We start from the raw sequence: 13223 nt of genomic DNA, 5'->3' as shown, positions 1-13223 counted from the left end.
TACGTAAGTTGGTTCACCAACTGCCATTAACATGTAACGAGGCATTTCGCTAGATTTTTGCTATACTCTGTAGTACTCCATTAGATGTCCACAGAATCCTCTTGGCTTCGCTTTTATCAAAGTTTCCCATCTGGGGACCTTATGGAAAAGTCCACACATCACATTTTGGCGATGAGAGGAATTTGATGGCTGAGTTGCAGCACCCTGAATGATAGCACTTAAGAGTGGAAACGCTGACAGAACCGTAACTGCAGCAGCGCCAGCACAGCACACGGCGAGGAGCCCATTATAGAGACACATTACAGGACGCCTGCGAGCTCCCAGAACAGCTCCACTGTGGCGTTTACATTTACCCTTGAAATTTGTGTCTAATTTTTATAGTCGTCTTTTCAACAGTTTATCATTTTCTTCCTCAAACAACCTGTCTTATTGTGACTCTCTTACAAAAAGAAAAACGCTCAAGTGTAATCAGGTCACACATTAATATTTGATTGTATATTAAATATTGAGGGCGTAGGCAGATACACACAAAATGAAGATCATTGTTTTCCCGTTTCCATGCTGTAGCAGAGTGTTGGTGTCCTGGTGATTAAAGGATATGACTAGAACCTGAGAGATCCCTTTCCCTTCCCTCTTCAGCTTTCCCGTGTCACCGCAGGGAAGTGGCTGCTCTTCCTCCTGCTGCGGCAGCACCTCACGTACAAAACGGAATCACGTGTCTTTCTGTAACTGGTCGCCCATGTCTGATGCAGCGAGGCCCTGAGGAACCCTCCGAGGTCTGGTTTTATATGAATAATTATTCTTGTTAAGGCTGTGAGGTACCTATAGCCACCCAGTCACCATTTCCATATGACTTGACCCTCCGTGCTGTTCATGTGAGGTTGTATCTCAGCACTGAATCATTTTCATAATTTCCTTCATGAACTTCATACAACGTGCCCCTGATAGCACCGGGCTGGTCCTTGTTGCTGCCGTTACTGGTTCTGAAAGAACTACATCTTCCCGTGCTTTCAGCTTGCAGGTTTTCACACTTTTCAGTCTCCTGGGCTTGACGTAAATGTCTCTACATTTCTTAGGTTTTTGCCAAGTGCAAGCTGAATGAAAGGGAAGGTATTTAGAGGAGAAATTCTCATTTATAGAGGCAACTCCAATGCAAGAGGGAAGGGGTCTTATTTACGTTTCTAAGCCGACTGCATCCTCTGATATGTTATCTACCAACTTTGTGACAGCTCAGAGGAATAGATTGCAATATGAAGTACCAGAAGCATCAAGAAGATAATAAACTTAATTATCATGAAAAAAAAACCCCACCAGATTTTCATTATGATGCACAGAACTTCCTTACCAATAATCATAAAATCTATTGAACTTTCCTCTTTGGTATTTTATATACTACTTGTCTGCTCCACTCCACCCGACTTGCACTCTGTGCTGCTACTGAGCAGATTTTACAGAGGGCTCTGGATACACACGTGTATTCTGGGGCCAGCAGCATTCAAACAACCTGGCTTTCTGAGGCTGTTTTCTGGTAGCTTCTCTGCTGTCTAATATCACGGTTGAGCTCTTCACCCTTTCCTTCAGTGGAGGATCCATTCAGATCTCTCTTACCATTTTTCATTTTCGCAAAAAAAATGTGCTGGAAATGCGCGTCTTTGATGCTCCTACATTTCTGATTAAATTGGATAGAAATTGGTCAAGAGGTTCAAAAGTTCCTGTGGTAGTTTGAAGGAAGACTTCCAGGCAGGAGGACTTTGACTGCCTGAGTATGGCTTGCCTAGGTTAAAACTCACTGTTCACAGCAGGATCACAGCAGTTTTCTGATCTCACTGCCGCAAAAAAAAAAAAAAAGAAAAATATGCCACCATGTTATTTTCGTAGCTTAGAAGTTGTTTTTACTGCTATTAGCAGCAACAACCTGGGGGAATTGATTACACAGGTGAGCCTCTACCTAATAGCTGTGTTTATCATTTTGCCTGCCATGGTGGGAGAACGGCAGGTTCTTGAATAGACAGATTGAAAAGTTGTCTGTTCTACCCTCGCTCTAACAGCTCGGCAGCTTCTGTGAAACGCTGTTTTGCAACATATGGCAGTAAGCACCCACTCACTCCTCAGAGAATGCTAACAGATATCCCTGTGCCAATAGCAGCAGTAAACCAGGGATAGTATAATTTAACTTTCTTCTCTTCTGCTGGCTCCTAGATACATCTTCATGTCCTTTTTCATGGAAGCACTCTAATTAACATCTCAAAGAACTGCACTGCGGTCTGACTCGATTCCCCCCTAGATGGTACAAGTAAGCCTTGCACTTAAAACAGCTTTGCAATAATAAGACTGTGTGTCACAGAGGAGTGCACATTTCCATTACACATCCCAGTACCAGTCCGTTCCTACTCCTCTCTGAGCCCAGGTACCACACGCAGATGGTGGGTGGCCCTCAGCAATGCTTGTGCGGAAGACACTGGGAGCAAAGCCTCCTCCAGAAGCAGACAGTGCCACGGAAGAACTTTACATTTAAATCTGTAATAATAACTAAGAATTAGCAGTCTCCTTCCCTGAAGGGAAATGTGTGGGGCCCAGTGCAGCCCCCGTACTCCACGACACTGTCCCTTTGCTTCGGGAGTGCCAGACTCGGGTAAGTTAACCTGACCCATCTCTTTAGAAACAGGATTTGCATCTTTAACCTCTTTGACGCCTTTGCCGGATTTCTCTCCGGAAAAGGAAATAGGTTTAACCTGCTCAGAAATCAGATGCATCTTTTCCCAAAGACCAGTGACTTGATGCACTGCCGTAGAACAAGAATGCATTTCAAAAGCCTTTGCCCAGATCCTGATCTCACGGGCCCAGAAATAATCCCAGAACGACTTTGCACCGCGCTGGGGTGATTTTGGTGCAAAATCAGGAGAAATTCCTAATCCCTGTGAGCTTGATTCAAAGTCAGTTTCAGTCAATGGATATAATTTCAGTATCTTCAATTAACTGTGGATCAGTTAAGCTTGTATTTCACTGGAGTACCTGGTATAATTGAAGACTTAATTCTCGCTGCGGATTTCCAGGTGTGGCAGTTGTGTGAACCTTTCCGCCTACAACTAAACACTAGTTTAGCATGTGTACTGATAAAGGGTTTATAAAACAGCACACGACAGTTAAGAGGATCTTCACAAATCACGGCTTCTTTCTAAAGTCCCAAAGCATCAGATTTTCATTCCATTTTTTTCCGCTTCTGGAAAAATTCTAATTTGCTCAACAGGTGGTTAAGTTTTGACCTTAAAGTTTTTAATAAAAAATATCTTGGACCTTCGTTATTATTTTTGAGTTAAATTATGATTTAAAATTTGACAATACACAAAGGTTATTTAATGAGGATTGTTGGTAGGAGGAAGCTTAAAAAAAAATCAATTATTCCATTTTGAGAAATCTGAATTTGATTTGGTGGGAGCCAATAATTAAACATAAATCCACCCTTTAGAACTTGGCGCACTATTACTCTCCAGTGATGCTTAAAAGGCTTCAGAAACTTCACTGTATACACTGTGTATGCCATCGTTGTTACTACTGGTACTGAAAGGTCAAAGAGATGGTCATCTGGTCCCATCTGATGTTTTTCTTTCAGGTCTATAGATAACGTCCTCCCGCTAGCAGAGGTGAATATAGGACACTAAATAAGTTGATAATCCATTTAAGAATAAAAAAAAAACAAAAACAAAAACAAAAAAACCCAAACCAACCAACCAACAGATTTATTTTCCACTCAGCTCATTGGCTTCTTTCAATCCAAGAGGCTCTCCTTGTCCTCTGGGATTATCTTGAAAATGAAAGGTTACCCCCAGCGAGAGGAAAATGTAAAAGAAAGACTGTTATAAATAAAACATCTCCCAGTATGCAGAACAATGCTATCACGTTCCTGTGCGCTCCGTATATCCATAGGCAGACCCATATCATAACAGCGTGAGCTCTAATCGGGGGAAAAAACATTAACACGTGTAGTAACAGTGCCTTAACACCTCTGCATAACAATGAAGCTATCTCCTTGCGTGTCCAAATGTCACAACTACCAGAGTGGCCTTCGAACAGCACGAGGGTAAATCAAGCAAGCAGAGAGTTGTCAATACCGATTACCAACACAAAGGGGCTCTGAGCTTGAGCTCCTCTAGCGGAAATCGCGATCACCTACCTGTGTAAATAAACCTGCCTGGCGCACCTTTGCAAAACTGTTTGGATTTGTATGATAATGTCACTTCAACCACCCCGGGAATGTGACGTGGAGGTGTCTGAACTCGAATGGCATGCGGCGTGATAAGCTGGGAAATAACAAAAGGAGAGGCATGATTATGACATGTCTGTTGCTATTCTCCCCGCTTTCACTTTTCACCCTCCAAACATGCTTTATGAGTAAACGCATTGCTTCTTCCTATATGCGAGACACTACGGATCAGGCAAGTGATGTATCTGGTCGAGCTTCTTGCCTCCAGCAGAGGAAGACACGTTTTAGGACAGTCATCAGGAAAATTGTACTGCTTGTGCCCGTTGGTTAATTGCTGCCTCATTTCTGGGTCCAGGGGGAATTCTTGTAACCCTTTCTTTATTTTCTTTATCCTTACCTATTGCCAGACACCTATTCAATTCCATTCTGGGTATTCCTGAGCAGTTGGCCTCAATAACATCGCATAGCCAGGAGTTCCACAGAGAAAACTGGCTCCATGAATTTCCTGGGGTTTATACCGCCCACCTTACAGCCCTCCAGTTTTGTACCATCACTGGAACAGACATTAACACTATTCCCCCTCCGCTTTCTTCACGAAAGGAGTGTTTCTTCAGTTCAGCAACAAGGAGGCACCTCCACCTACCTCGCTCCATACAAGCATGGTTCCGAACACAACCTGCAGCCCATCGAAGAAGTTGTCTCCGATAATGATGACCATCGCTCCCCCCGTGGTCCAGCCTTCGCTTGGGCTGATGGCTTTGATGCACGGTGTGGCTGAGCGAAACAGAAAGGACCGGGGTTATCAGAGCGCCAGGTCGTGCTGGGTTTTCCCCACACAGCTTTGAGACTTTTCTGCGATACTGGGTGTAAACCCTTGCCAGCCAGTTCTGGGCACATGAAGCTGTCCTAAGTCACCGGGATGCAGACTGTAGCTGGGAGCAGCTTCACCTGCCCGCTCCTGGGAGTTCCTGCCCTGCTGCAGCTTCACGGCTGGAGTGAATTCCCCAGTGCTGACAAAGGCCTAGGACAAGTCCCCTCCGGCCATTCACCCATGAAGGCTGCTTCACCATTTCATGAAGCCCAGTAAACAAATAAATAAATAAATAAAAGCATGCTTTCTGCCTTGCTAGTGTTAATTACTTGCCTATTCATTACTGGCACTTAACATCGTGTCATTAAAGCCTAATAGGCCAACTGTAGTGGGTGTAAAAATGAAACGCTTAAATGATTGTGCAGAGGATGTTTAAAAAAAAAAACAACCCACCACTCATTAGCATATGACCACACAAAAGCTAAACCCTGTGGAAAGAGAGGTAGATTAAGATTTATTAAGTTTATCAATGGCTAAAAAAGATACAGGAATATCAAATGTTTCCTCCAACTCCTATCAGGAGACAATTTCTAATCATTTTCTTGATTTTACAGAGTAGATTTTTTTTTCTTTTTTCTTCCATATGTTCAAGGCCTCTGGACTATACATCCCATCAGGAACCCAATATGGTTTCCAGGCCATAACCAAAGTCAATCCATCACTCCATTCCCAATGTTGACAGGGTCAGAGGTGGAGGGGAACTTTGGCAGTGCTCCAAAAACATGAGACTCCTTTGAACAGCCAGTCAATCACATCCAATCAGTCAAGGAAAAACTGGATGGCTTCCTAGGCTAGGAATCCTGGGATTTTCCTTCTACCATTTCACTGCCCGCTGGGGGAGAATTAACACCACTCTGAATTCTTTACTGATTCAATCATTTTCTTCCAGTTCATTAATTCTTCTTTTAGGTTGATACAGGGCACAGTTAAGAAGTGGGGCAGCAAAACATTATAATGAAATAATATCCTTGCTTGTCTTTTCTACTAACATCACTAGCTCTTCTCACTTTCACTAGCTGCAGGGGAGGGAAAAGGAGACACAGATAGCATTTATAGTAATTTTGAGTACTGTCTGTGTGAGGGGTGCAATGCCTTGGTAACGAATGGACGGGAAGAGGGAGAGGAGGGGCCAACCGTTTTGAAGCTTAACAGATACAAGGATTTGTAATTGCTTTAATATAGTCCCAAACCCATCCCATGGCCAGCCATGAGCCTGGCTTAGCCAAACAAACTCAAATCAATTAGTGTCATTTTCCTTCTGTGCCTTGTTATGCTTTGTGCATAGTTTGTGCGAGGGAACCAGTGACACTTTTTCATACACATCTTGGGCTGCAACGGTTCTGTTTAACTGAGATGTCATGTTGCTTAATTTGCCTGAAATCAAATCTATCCCAGCTGAACGAGAAGTCTGAAATTTGGATAATGCTTAGTGTTTCTGTGTTTTTCATCTCAGCAGTACAAACTAATTAATAAAGTGGGACACACACACACACACACAGAGAGGCACCAGTCTCTTAGATGTGAAGAGGATCATATTTTGCATGCAGCAGACACTGTTTTCCTGCCTCTTCCTTCTCTAAACCCCCTGAGGGTCTGTAGTTCCCCCTTAGCTCTCCTTCCCCTGAAAACAAACAGAAATTGAAGAACGGGTAACGTGCTTTTGCCTTCACTTGTGTACTGCTCCTCGCACAAATATCCTACCTTCTGAGGGGTCAAGTCTCCTCGCCCTCCGCCCATGCTTGGAGTTGTTGTGAACAAACATGTTGTCAGACACTGCCAGGACGTGCCCATCAACGTTCACTGTTGTCGACAGCACAACCTAGGTAATTTGAAAGGGAAGAAAAAGGAGGCAGGTGAAAAATTTACTTTGAAATTCAACTTGTTAAGTATTAATTATTCAGTTTGGTTAAAACCCCGTTCTGTTTGTAAAACGGCATCATGTCCTGCAGGGTTTACTCCCTATCAAGAAGGGGAAAAAAAAACCACATTTTCAGCCTTCATTCTCTGCATTAATTCCATTTAACACAGCATCCTAAGGGCCATATAAAGTCCTTACTGTATAATGAACCAGCTACTGCAGATGGCCCTAAATTTCATTTCCTATGATGCGCTGTAGCATAGCTGATGGCAAAGAGGTCTACACATACCAACCAGGGGGGCAGGCTGCAGAGCACCCCAGCAATTTGCCCTCTGATACACACAGGCAGATTCAGAGCCATCTGCTGTACTGAGCACACATGCAAATGTACCTGCATCTGCTTCGAAAATACAGGTCTCCATTGACTGAGCAAAATGGAAACTCCTACTATCTGCAAACTACCTAATATCACGTCTGGGTTTTTCTGACACATGCGTGCTCAGTGCATCTTGAAAATCATCTGGGCCTGAGGACCCCAAATCAAGCAGCAGCTTTTAAACCTCAGCCTCCATGACTTTTGTTGCCGGACTCCAACAGCATATGAATTCTTAGAGGAAGTAACTGTGTATGTTCATTAACCCCCCGTAGTGTTCCCTTTACAGGACAACATCCAAAGCTCCAAGTCCTGTAAATCCAGAAACATGTGCGTCTTCAAACCACAAACTTTTAAGAAAAAAAAAAAAACACGAACAAACTGTGTTTTAACTACCGAAAGAAGACGCATCTTATTGAAACTTTCAGGTTTTGACCGTTAGTTGGTGTAAATCACCGTTACCCCATTCAGCTGCCGCACAGCTACAGTAAGTCCCAGCTATTGAGAATCTGGCCCGGGGTGTGTCCACGAATTTTCAGAGCTACGACTGTCACAGTCTGGGCTCTAACTTGATAAAACTACATTCAGCGTATAGCAGGAGAAACCTTGCCCTCCTCCAGGATTAAGCTAGCTTAAAGAATACTTTCTTTCTTGAAACAAGTTTAATTCATTCCAAAAGGCTCTTGTCATACTGTACTCTTACACTTCTCAAGCATTCTTGTCACAAAATGTGTTGCTTTTGTGTGCCAACTGATTTCATCATTGCACATTTGGGTGGAGTGAGACTCCCATCCAAAGTGAACATTTCCCGCATGACATAGCTGAACCCGCTCAGATGCACTTCATTATTTTCCGTTAAACAATGGAAATAAATTTTAATCTCTCACTGGCCAGCACAGAGCACACTATGGCAACAGGGGAATAGATCTGAATTATTCCAGTGTCTGAAATATTTACGACAAGTGTTTAAATTGTAACCAAATGTAAATAAAAAGTATATCGTATATATACAGTTACACTGCATAATATATACATATCTGAACTCGCGTATGGAAGGTACGTATGTGATAAACACACACCCACATGCCCTCGGTATGAGATCTTTATAATATATGCAGACTTCAAGTATACACATATTCCCCGCTTGGAGAACTGTCTGGGTGTAAATGTAGCGCACAATACAAGAGCCACATTTCAGTGAGGGTTGTAGAGATCCCCGTAGCGTGAGTAATAGCAAGAAACAGTCCTCTGTTTAGAAGATAAGTGCTGAGCATCCTCTATTCCCTGAGCCGGCAGGAATGGAAGATGCACTTTCAGACCTCTCTCCACGAGCCGTTCCATTTTTATTCACCTCTCCCATTCATCACAGCAGGGTCAAAGCCACTTGGCATCTCACAGGCTGGGACCCAGGGTAAATAAACACAGCATCCTCAGGGGCAGGACCAAACGCGACGTTCAGATCTGGAGCAGAACGCGCTCAAAGATTTGGACCTTATTTGCAGTGATCTCTAAGGCACTGATGAAATTCAGCAGAGACCTTTGTCGTCTTTGCTACAACACTGCTGGCCAACTCATTATCAGTGATGGGGAGTGAGAACGTCTGAGGTTATGGACATAAAAATCACTGAACTTCTTCGCTCTGCTCCAGTCATTCTCTCTTGCCTGATGAAGATGACAATCCAATTGTTTTATACCGAAAATTAAAAAACAATGTTTTATGGATAAAAGGAAGAGGAATGTGCATTCCACTATGGTCTCTAACTCCCAGGCCCTTCCCTTTCACAAGCCAACTGCTTTCCCCCAGTGAGTATTTCCTGGGTCACGAAGGGTGACCCTTTCCATCTGGAATCAATCAGTCAACTCCTGACAACTTCCTGAAACACCTCACTCCATTTCCTGTTCTCTCCCCCTTCTCTCTTTCCCCCTGGTTTGCTTCACTCTTCAAAACTGCAGGCCACAGCAGCTTAATGTTAGAGGGTCAGACACAGTTAGACTCCAAAACACTACACAAGAACACCTTTGACCTTCAAAAATCTTTACATCTTAGCTAAACAAATCAAGGTCAACGTTTCTTACCATTACCTTGTTAACCATTTCTATGCATTTTTGCCAATACCCTTCTGAACATGTATTTATCAATAACACTTGTTCTCCTAACATCATAAAACATGCCAGGCCTTTTTTTTAAAAAACCCTGTATTTAGTGCCGATGAAAGGTGATGTGCAAACTTCCCTGGAGATTTAAATTCTTAGATTTGTCCACAGCACTGGAAAATTACCGCCAAGTGGTTTTGGGGCATTTTTCTTTTTCTGATCTGATGGCATTTCTTCTTGTAGGATAATGTGGCTTCTGTGCCTACTCAGTTGATTGTCTTTTAGCTTAAATCAGTAGCTAATGCAAAACGTAATCCTAAGGGAATGACCTGAGAACATCAACATTAGTCAGGTGGGCTGTGGATTCTGGTAATTGTAAGCTGAGGGTCAAATGTGACACAGACAACATCAAGACTAAAGACTTTGTGGTGCCCAACAGCTGGATCAACCCGTCACCTCTACTGGAGTTCCAGAGGACAACCAAGCAAGCAAGGGAGAGAAAGGGAAAGGCGTTACTCCTTCATCCATCCCAACGCCGGCTCCGCGCCCGGGAACAGCAAAGCAGGGTTTTCAACAGTTCTTAAGATTCTCTCCGCAAATCTGCAAGTGTCTGGTTATCAGCTATGAAGCCACAGGCATAAACCAACGATTCCCCGGCAGTACTCAAGAAATGCAGGTGCTGTATCTCCACATTATTTTTGTTTCCCAAGAGGATTTCTGTAACGTAATCCCTGCTCAAAAACCACGAGGAGGGACTGTCTTTAGCACGTTAAACTCAGGTTCTTAGAGCTGCACTTGCCCCTCTTTCACTCCCCTGCACAGCTCAAAGTGTTCTATTTCTTTACAAACCTTTATCTGGGTATTACAGTTTTTCCTCCCCCATCGAGACATTCTGTCAGTGTTTCTATATTCTGAAGTGTGCTCCTCTCCAAATCACATATATACAAGTAAATACACATCATCATCTATATCTCTAAAAGCTGTATCACTCATAGACACCTATTTAGACATATGGTACAAACATTCCAGGCATACAGGCATTTACTTACATGTAACGTATCTCATCACTGTGTAAATGATCTCTCTCAAAAAATTCCTGTTACCATTCCAAGTGTGGAAAAAATTCTTTATGACATCGTACATCTGGAAACAATATTACATTCCTGATGGACTTTCCCTTATAACTCTCTAGTCACAGCACCGTGTTATTTTAACTTTTCAGAAGAATAACTACTATGAGGATTTAAAAAATTATCATCATTATTATTATTTTCCAGCTGGGTGGAAGAAAAGATGTCAGGCCTCATCCTGCTGTCTTCACTTGGACAGGGCTCCCCATTGATGTCAATAAGGCGTTTTGGTTGAGCGAGTAATACAGGAGTAGACACTAGAATATAATGTGTTTGCTTCATAGTTGGATTAGGAAGAAGATAAACAATGTGAAAAATGCCAGCAGCCTCTCTCTGCTCAAAACTTCCATTGAATTCTTTGGGAAATCCTCCCCGAGATCCGGGTCTGCGGCAAACACTGGGCTAACAGAGAAAACTCTGCACATGGCCTTCGCTTCAGGAACGGGGCCTCCTAAGATTATAGGGGCTCAGGGCTAGGAGATAAGTCCCGGGTCAGTGACATCTGGTCTTCTGCTATGACAGACAACCAAACCACAGAGCTACTTTTATAAAATGGTCTTCAACCACTTCAAGCTTTTGCCTTTGGTGCCACTCCTGTTTTAAAGCCTACTTGTCCTGATGCTTAGGGAAGTTATGGTTTACAAGCCTAAATTTATTCCTAGTCAGTTTATGCTTAAGACTAGCTTTAAAATTATTATTATTTCCCATTCTGATCTACCTTAGGACGTTTTCAGGCAGCAGTTACGTCCCTGCTCAGTGCATGTCACTGAAGTCCTTGAGCCAAGCTCTCGTCCACTCCCCAAGCACCTTAATGACCCATTCTTGCACCTGTTCCAATTTCATTTTCATTCTCTTTTGAATACAGTTGAACCAGCATGTTGTATTCCAAACAAGTAATCAGGGGGGTACAACGGAACAAATGTGTTTTGCTTGCTACTTGCACAGCTTACCTGAGACATACCAGAGCCTCATCTGTGGTTTGGTTTTAACAGATGATACACAACCCTGGGAACTCACTCTCACAATGGCTCCTTGAGCGTTTCGGGGTTATTTGCGGTTGCAGTAGGTCCTTCCTTTACTCATGTAGAATCTAAAACAACATCACCTTTTGTTGGGTCGGTCACTATCTGTTGAAGAAATCTGCCACCCAGTAATAGCTCTCTACTCCGCTGGTACCAGTTGCATTTGTTTGGCAATCTATACCTGGGAAATTTAGTCTCCCATAACGACATTAGTCCGTGTAGTATTCATCTCTCTAACAACCGTTCAGCGATTTCTATCCATACCCAAATCTGACCATGGCGGGTCTCTGGCAAATTCTTTTACCATCAGTCTGAAAAGGATTTTGGTTTAGACTACTTAGGTTTTATTCTTGCTATCCCCTTTTGTTTATGACAGTCTACGTTCCTAACTCATAATCTGATCCCAGCACTCTCGCCCATTCTTCTTTTTCGTGAATGACACAGATCCTTCACTGCTTCGTACCAGAATTCTCCAGCACGGCCAGCTTTGCGCTCACGTGCCTGATGATGAACCGAACCAACCGCTCTGAGGTCAGGAAGGAAATCTCCCCAGGGATACACCTTGTTATTTTTCCTTTCTCTTTCTCCCTAGAGCACCTAGAGGGGGATACCTGCCAGGAAACATCCCATGTCATGATTTCTGCTGAAAACAGAGGGCAATTGCTGACCTTTCTCTCTCTTTGTTTCTCAAAAAGCATGTTGGTTCAAAGATGACCATTGTTAGTATGGATGTTCTGCTGTTGCCTTGGACCGTTCTCTCGACCGTGGCACTGTAAGATCTGTTTAATCAGTATGTTACTGGATGAAGCAGAATTCCCAGTCAACAGGAGTCTAATGCCTTAGCACCAGGTCTCAGCTGAAGCATTTTAGCTGAAGTGCCTCATCTTAATTCCACGGAATTATTGTCCCCCATTACACACCGGTCGTTACCATTAAGTATCATTGGGCTTCAATCAAGTTCTCTAGAAGTCCTCATTAAATCGAGGGCATCATATTTTTTTTTTTTTTTATTCTGTTCCTGGGAGAATCACTCCCTGAGAACACAGCAAAGACAATACCTATGTAAACTCAGATTTGCAGATTAGCTCAACTCAAAGTCAGCCCTATGGTGATTTCAGTGTGATTTCTGTTTCAGTTTTCCACTGACAATCTTTATTCAGAATTATTTTAACTGATAAAGAATCAATATTTGCTTCAGTTAAATTCACAAGGACATATTACCCTATCTGCATATGTATTCAGGCAGTGATCAAGTAGCCATGAAAATATCCATTAGTTCTAAAAAGATTCCCTTTCCCTGCTTTAGCCACTGACAGACACTGAAGTAGTCAGTGATTCACAATAAAATTATGTCACTACTGGGGATAAAAAAACCTCACTAAAATAACGATCACACATCCTCTAACTTCTGAGATATAACCTTTCCACAGTAGAAAACCTTCGTATTTGATAAAAAAAAAGAAGAAAGTTAACAGATTTCCATCGTATCTTTGAAGCTCTACTTAATATCAAAGCAAATTTCAAATAGTTAATGTGATCACAAAGCAGCTGGTGTTGCTCTCCAAGCTAAAGAATTTTACTAAAAACCCCCACCTCTTCAGGCATCTGGAGTGGTATTAAATTTACAATGCAGTGTTAATGTAACCTTTCCATCCCTTCTTCCCCCCCACCCCC

At 42.8% G+C, this 13223-nt stretch overlaps 1 protein-coding gene across 3 annotated transcripts in view; it reads right to left on the bottom strand.

Moving 5' to 3' along the window:
* EBF2 (EBF transcription factor 2) overlaps nt 1–13223 on the bottom strand; it is a 140006-nt gene that overhangs the window by 20615 nt on the left and 106168 nt on the right. For 2 of the 3 annotated variants that reach the window (XM_026863119.1, XM_026863122.1), the window contains exons 8-10: nt 6774–6891; nt 4845–4978; nt 4172–4298 (exon numbers count right to left, since the gene is read on the bottom strand). In XM_026863119.1, the coding sequence (XP_026718920.1) occupies nt 4172–4298; nt 4845–4978; nt 6774–6891 (379 nt within the window). The remainder of the gene's footprint in view (nt 1–4171; nt 4299–4844; nt 4979–6773; nt 6892–13223) is intronic. The other variant, XM_026863121.1, reaches the window with a different exon arrangement.

Source organism: Athene cunicularia, assembly GCF_003259725.1.
Source record: "Athene cunicularia isolate RWA chromosome 22 unlocalized genomic scaffold, athCun1 chr22_part1, whole genome shotgun sequence".
Lineage (NCBI taxonomy): Eukaryota > Metazoa > Chordata > Aves > Strigiformes > Strigidae > Athene > Athene cunicularia.
Note: the sequence above shows the minus strand (reverse complement) of the source record. Positions and strands in the feature narration are given on the sequence as shown.